Genomic DNA, 7,261 nt, shown 5'->3' on the forward strand with positions numbered 1-7,261 from the left:
CATTAAGGGCCAGACGGCGGACTGACGTCTGTCCCTGTGACTTTCTCTGCATGAGGCTTTGCAATCATTTTCTAGCCCCAATTCTCTGCAAACTTCAGTCTATTTTTAGCACCTGCAATCAGCAGGTGAGCCATCAGCTTCAGTATATTTATTTAGGGGTGCATTTAAGTTGAGGCGCAGTAGAAAGAGGCCTGTGTCTGGTGGACACGTAATTACTTAAACTACACTATAGTGATTTTTATAAAGTTTTCTTTAGTATCTTTACGGAGCGGTGGATTTGGATCTACTACTGTTTCTGAAAGCAGAATGTCTGTCCGACGTGTGCATGGAAATCTGTGCGTTTTTGTTTTCGTTTTTACATCAATGTCTTGACATTTAGAGACTAGCAGCAGGTGTCAGCTCACTGCTCTCGTGCTTAGTCATTCCATGGTTTAATTTGTGTTTTGTATTCTCCCTGTTAGTGTTCATGCAGCAAGCTGGAAGAGAGCCTCAGGGTGCAAGGTTTCTTTTTTTTTTTTTTATATGTCCTGACGGCTCCTGCGTCAGCGGCGGCCTCTCGGGCTCTCTGCCACTCTGCTCTCGTTTCCTCTGAAACCTCGCTGCAGCTCTCCACCCGGAGATGAAGGCCCAGGTGACACAAACTAATGTCGTCATTTGTTACAGATAAAAGCATACATGTCGTAGCACACTGTCTCACCTGAAGGAGGGCTAATTGGATTTGTTTTCCAAGTCGTCGCTCTGAAGCCCTTTGTCTCTTCGGCATGAATGCCCCCACTCTCACTACTTCATGAAAATGCATTCTGTGTGCGTCCCTTTTGTGTGTGTTGATGGATGATTCATATGACATATGCTGTGTTAATTAATCAGATGTTTAATCAGAGTTTCTTGATTTACTTGATTTTTGTCTTATGTGTGTACGTCGTTTGGGGAAAAAAAAAAAAAAAAAAAACACGATTAAAGTCCTGACGAATCCACGTGGTTGTTCTTGTTTCTTCTCCTGACATCCCAGGTTACCACAGGATGTAAAACATTACCTCAGTTATTTGCTCGGTAAAGTTCACGTTTTTATAGACCCCTCCGGTTTGTTTTCCCACAGCGCTCCGTAACAACCGGTGACCTTTAAGATGTCCACGTCTCTGCTCCCAGGTCACCAGCTGCCAGTGTTGCACACCTGATGCTCAAACATGCAAACAAAACCCTGAACTCTCTGCTCAGCACTCCTTCGTACAGGATTCGTACAGCTTGAACTTTTCCACCTTTTCACTTGACACAATCTAACACGTAATTATGAAAGGGAAGAAAATTCAACTTTAATTTCCCAAAAAAAATCTTTGTGATTAAACAAGAAAAATCTGAAGGGATCAGTTGTGTTCAGTTCCCTTCACTGATGCTCTTAAATAAGATTCAGTGCAACCAGCTGCATTTACACCTCACCCCATGAATCCACCTGTGTGTAATTGAGTCTGGGTAAACCTCCAGCTCTTCTGTGAAGTCCTCAGGGGTTTGTTAGGGAACCAGCGACATGTAGAAGACCAAGTAAATGCTAAATGGATTTAGCTTCTACAGCACTTTGTTATTCGGGCAACGAGCGATGGTTCTACACAAGCCGCGTTCACCCGGCCACACTCTAAATATTCGCATTCATGCACTGATTCACCAATCGGTAAGGAGCTAGTGCAGGGGTCCCCAAACTTTTTCCTGTGAGGGCCACATGACTGTTCCCTTTTCTGGTCGGGGGCCGGTCTTAGTTTTTTGAGAAAGAAACCTTAGAAAAGTTTTGTTCGGGGGAGGGGGGGAGAGTGAAACTGGACTGGGGGCGGGATTGGATTACTGCCGACGACATATTGTATATATTCCATTGAGGGAAACCAAGTTTCATATCTGCTCAAGAGCCCCCCTGGTGGTTGAAGAAAAATCCACATATATATGAAAAAAAACACTGAATGCTCTCTGGTATTGTTCAGGGGGCCGGACCAAATGAGGAGGCGGGCCGGATGCGGCCCGCGGGCCGTAGTTTGGGGACCCCCGAGCTAGTGGGTTGAGTTCCTTGCACGACTTGAATGGCCCAATCAAAATCCAGATCAACACCCTTAAGTAACCCAGACTTGCCCATAAACACCCAAATTAGTTTCACCAAGAAAATGCAAAAAGTCTCTAGCTTTGCAGAATATTGACTGATCTCAGATTTTTACTTTTAACCTAAATGTAAAAGCCTTGTATTCTCCTTCCACCTAACAATTATGCACTACTTTCTTTTGGCTTATTACGTAAAATCTCAAGTTGTGTTGTGGTTGTAATTTGACAGAATATAAATATACTCTAGTGGCACGAATATCACTGCAAGCCACTGCACTCTCCACTGGGGCTGTGGCTCTCTGCAGCAGCAGCCAGGTGTGTCTTAAAAGTCCAAAGTGCTTTTTATATGTAACCAGGATTTCTGCTGGTTGAACTGATGTGAAACACAAACACACAGATACTCAGACTGTGAGAGAGAAATGTCCCTGTGCGTCCAGCAACAGAGAATCGGCGGCTGGCGAAGAGTCAAACACAAAATCTGTGATAACCATCAGATGTTCTGTTAGTAGGAGAATCTGATATTTATCATCTGTTACACAAGCAAACCGATGGAGGGCGCCAATTCGCCTACTTTATTGGCACGGTCTCAATCGAAAAACAGAAAATCCTTGTTTTTAATCCTTCTGTAGGGGTTTATTCTGTGGCGTTGGAGAGAACCAGAAGGATAGTCCAGTGTTTCTGATGCTTGAACTCTAAAAGCTGCAATGTAGCACATCGCCTCTCCTGTCATTCTGAGTTTACTCCCGGCAGCCATTTAAACACCTTTTAAATGTTTTACTGCAGTAAGATTGGCAGGCATGTGTTCATGGTGAGAGCAGAGAACACCAGATGATGTTTTATGCTATTTATGCACATCTGAGGTGGAGAAATGAACGTTAGAAATCTGAGTATGAAACGCTGGGATCAGGAGTCTGTCGCAGCTGAGGCAGTCCTGTCCACATACTTTGAGCTTTGACAAGAGACAATGGATACATGTTTCCTGCTATGCTGTATGCTCTTCTATTGTTGGGATTCAAAATTTAATGACATAAATAGTTCTTTAAAAAAAAAAAGCTGTTATGTTTATAATATTTTTTTTTGGATGCTATAAACAGAAAAGGGCATTTTTAAGAGTTATGTCAAGGTACTGAATGTGTCTCCATACTTTGTTTCCATATGTAACTGCAGATAAAATGTTGAACAAATAGGCTGTCACCGTCCTGGTGAAATGTTTCCATCCCACTCATCATCATCAGGTTAAGTTTGAGTATTTAAAGGCTTCATTTGATCCCTTCAGTGTTTACTGATCAACTAACGTCTCAAATGAGTTCAGAAGTTGGTTGTCACTTGCCAAACTTTTTCACTCCAGAACAACCAATAGTTATGACATTGTTGAGGAGCAATATGTGAACCTCGGAGCTCCAGCCGTATGACTGTCCTCGGTGTTGGGAGCTACACATCATGGTGGACTGAGAGGATTTGAACCAAGAAAGAAGCTTCTTTTGAGTTTTAATAGAATTTGCAGTTGCCCAGATGTACAAGCGATGCCTTCTGGTGAGTGGCTTTATGCTCAGATGAGACAAAGACCGAGTGATTTGCTCCCAAATGGGAAGACGAGAAGAAAGTTCTGAGAGCTTCACATGAGGCTTTGAACCGGGGAAACATCTACTAACAGGCAAGCATGGCAGCGGACGCGTTATGCAGTGGGAAAGGACAAAGTGGATGACATAAATACGGCGGACGGCCTCCATGTTATTCAACTCAACAACAGGACAGCTGAAACTTAGTTTGTCAGGGGAAAAGTTTACAACAAATTCTTTAACAAAATTCATTTAAGGTGCCGTTGAATAATTTCACCCTGAACAGAAGGAGAGTTCAAAAACTCAACATGTATGTTGAATTCAGGCCCACAATGAGTGAAATTACTGCAAATTGATGCCTTTTTCACAGCTATCGGTTTATATGACAAACACCAGCTCTGGTTTAATCACCAAAGAAAACTCTGACAGAGTAAAGTTTTGCACTTTGCTCCTGTCAGAAGCTCATCTCCAGTCACTTAGAGACACGTGATGTTTTTTTTTTTTTTTTTTTCCCAGACTGATCCACTGAGTGGAGCTGTCACCAGGCTGTGATTGATGCCACGCATTTGACCGAGAGCCCTACCTCCAGACCCCATCCAGCAGCTAATAGGTCACCCAGAGATGTGATGTTCAGCCTGCATGACCCCCCACACCGTGTTGATGTATGGTGCTGGATGTTGATGTGTGTGGCCTGCTCCTTTACCGTCTATTCCGCGGCGTTATGGGAACACCACGCTTTAACACGCGTTTTGCGCACGACCTGATCCTATTGGATGAGCAGTGCAGGGGATATTAGTGATGATGGAGTGAGAGAGGGAGAGAGAGAGAGAGCTCCTGTCTCTCCAACGGCAGACGCACAGCGCTCCTGATCGCACTCTAGATGCCTTTACAGCAGACGCACCTCTGTCGGCTGTGATGATCGTTCCCCTCCCTCCCTTGTGCAGCGGAAGGCGAGAAGACTCCGAGGTTTGATGCCATTGCAGAACACGTGGAGAGCCTCTTTAGGAGTCCCCGCGGCCGTGCGCCTTCCCTTCCTCCCCCCTCCCCGCCCCGCTGCCATGGAGGAGCGCGCAGGCGGTGGTGCAGCGCTGGGGAAAATGAGCGAGAGGTGCAGAGGAGGCGATCAATGAAGGCGCGGAGAGCTCCTGCGCGTCTTGGCAAGGTCGGAGCCGAGCGTGGATGAGATTATGTCCGAGTGGAGACGGCAAGGAGGGACTTTTCTGCTTCCTCTCCGGGGATGCCCCCTGAAAAAACACAAAAAACAACAACAAGAGTTTCTCTCTCAGAGGCGACGAAGACCCCTTTCCCTCCGTTTGCGCGATCATGCTTGAGTCTGTATTTGTGACAATCTCTTGTCGCTCCCACCTGGGAGATGAAGTTTCCTCGCTTTGGATGATTTGTCGGTTTTGTCGCTCGCTGCCGAGGCTACCTAAGGTGATTTAGAGGCTGCTGCAGCAGCAGCAGCAGCAGCAGCGGGGAATCCAGCTGTGTTTACTGGACGGTACGCATCTGCCGCTGTCGCTGTCCATGGTGCTGAATCCGGGCTCCAGGGATGGTGGAGACGCTGAGTATCGCAGTGATCGGTGCTCCCGGAGTGGGCAAAACTTCTATAATCCGCCAGTTCATCTATAACGATTTCTCGGAGGCGTACACGCCGACCAGGAGCAGATATGTGTACAGACCCTCGGTCATTCTGAACGGGAACATGTATGAGTTAAAGGTTTTGGACGTCCCGCCAATCTCCTCCTTCCCAGCAAGTGCCAGTCAGGTAATGTGGCTCACTTTAAGCAGATGTTTTTAACCCCGAAATGATTCTACTTTAACCTCGCACAAATAGATCATACAATCCATGATTAAATACACACACCAACACGGGCTTCACGTTGATTCTCATTCATTTTTCATTCATTTCGGCTGCCTGACCTTTACCCTATTCTAACCATTTCCATTGGGTCCCTAACCCCTAATCCTAATCTAAACTCAATTCACACGTTAGTCCTAAACCCAAACCCTAACACAAAAACAGCAGTACTTCTTTTGGGGTCCTGGAATGGGCCCCATAAGGAACAGTTGGATCCCTACAAGGTAGTATTTGTCAGGAAAATGGTCCTTAAACTGTATTAAAAACAAGGCGACACACACACACACACACACACACACACACACACACACACACACACACACACACACACACACACACATTCTCTGTTTTTAACTCAAATCTTGATTAACTAATCAGCATCTCTTGGCTACTGCAGCCAGATGACAAAATAAGAACCTTATTTATCCCTTTTTTTCCCACTATCAGATGCCTTTACTAGTTGCTATGGAGACTGACTTAAAGCCTTGGAGCATCAGTTTGTAAACTACACCCCCTCATGAGGAAATTATACATTTCTTAAAATCAATCACGAGGTTGTCTTTGGTCGATTTCTGACTACAATACGGCGGCGCTCAGAGTCAGGTGCATTCAGATGAGCTGATGATATGATGTTGCTGCTGCATCTATTTAAACTCTCTGTGAAAAGACAGAGCAGACTGGGCTTTTATCTACAGCCAGGGGTCATCTGCTACCTCTGGTTAGCAGAACACACGTTGAAGTGAAGGGATACGGCGAGAGAAGGCTCTCTGTATCTTTCTGTGTTTTGCTTTAACAATGAGTTAAAAGCAACTGAGTGTCCTTCAAAGTTTCTCTTTTCTGTTTCTCTTTTAAATGAGCGTATTTAAAATATTGCCTGTTGCAACTATTTCCAGTGATGGTTTGGGACTTGTCCTTTGATGAAAATAATTTAAAAAAATAATTAAAATGTCAGAACATAGATTGTGAAGTTTCAATAACTTGAATTAGTTTTACTGGGCTTTAGAAATAAATAAATAAATAAATCCTGAGCACCAATCCTCCAAGTCTTAAATCCCGTCTTTGTGCTGCCGTTCCTCTAGTGTGGAAACACAAAGAGGGAATTTGGAGGACTTTAGACAGCTCAGAGAGAAACCCGCTTTATGTGTCAAAATCAGACTTCAAATAACCATTAAACATTTCTTTGCTATTCTCCATACATACAGTGCTTTGCAAAACTTTTAATACCTCCTGAAAATTTTCACTGTCGATTTTCAACCACAAACTTTACTTTGTCTCATTAGGATGTTGCTTAAAAGACCAAGAAACAGAAAAGGCGCATAAACATCGAGATCAAAACAAAATAAGGGTATGTTTTCTAGAACGGTTTACAAATAAAAAATCTGAAAAGTGTGTTGTGCATTTGCATTCAACCCACCTGATTCAGTACCTTGTATTTTGACTTTGACTGGATCATGGAGCCACAACGCGTTAATAAGCAGTTTTACTGTAGCTGTGACTGTGCTGTTCAGGGTCGTTGTCCTTGGTAGAAGGTGAACCAAGCCCTAAAACTCAACGTCTCAAGAATCAAACAGATTTCTTTAGTGATTTTCAGAAGTTTACCATCATCCTTGTTCCTGTCAACTCTGGCATGGCCTGTGTCTACAGAAGAGAAACATCACCATGGATTCTGCTGTGACGCTGCCACCTCCATGTCTCAGGGTGGCGGGGGGCGGTGAGATGAAAGAGTTGGATTTAAGTTTCAACATCTTTGCTGTGTCCTCTACAC

At 44.3% G+C, this 7,261-nt stretch overlaps 1 protein-coding gene across 1 annotated transcript in view; it reads left to right on the forward strand.

The window, feature by feature from the left end:
• Positions 1-4,436: 4,436 nt before the first annotated feature.
• Positions 4,437-7,261, forward strand: part of rasl10a (RAS-like, family 10, member A) — a 31,233-nt gene continuing 28,408 nt past the window's right edge. Inside the window, exon 1 of the mRNA XM_015052167.1 lies at positions 4,437-5,403. Coding sequence (XP_014907653.1) covers positions 5,188-5,403 — 216 coding nt within the window. The 5' untranslated portion in view covers positions 4,437-5,187. The remainder of the gene's footprint in view (positions 5,404-7,261) is intronic.

This window comes from Poecilia latipinna, unplaced genomic scaffold (genome assembly GCF_001443285.1).
Source record: "Poecilia latipinna isolate Pla-1442-1.1 unplaced genomic scaffold, P_latipinna-1.0 Scaffold1093, whole genome shotgun sequence".
In the NCBI taxonomy this organism is placed as follows: domain Eukaryota; kingdom Metazoa; phylum Chordata; class Actinopteri; order Cyprinodontiformes; family Poeciliidae; genus Poecilia; species Poecilia latipinna.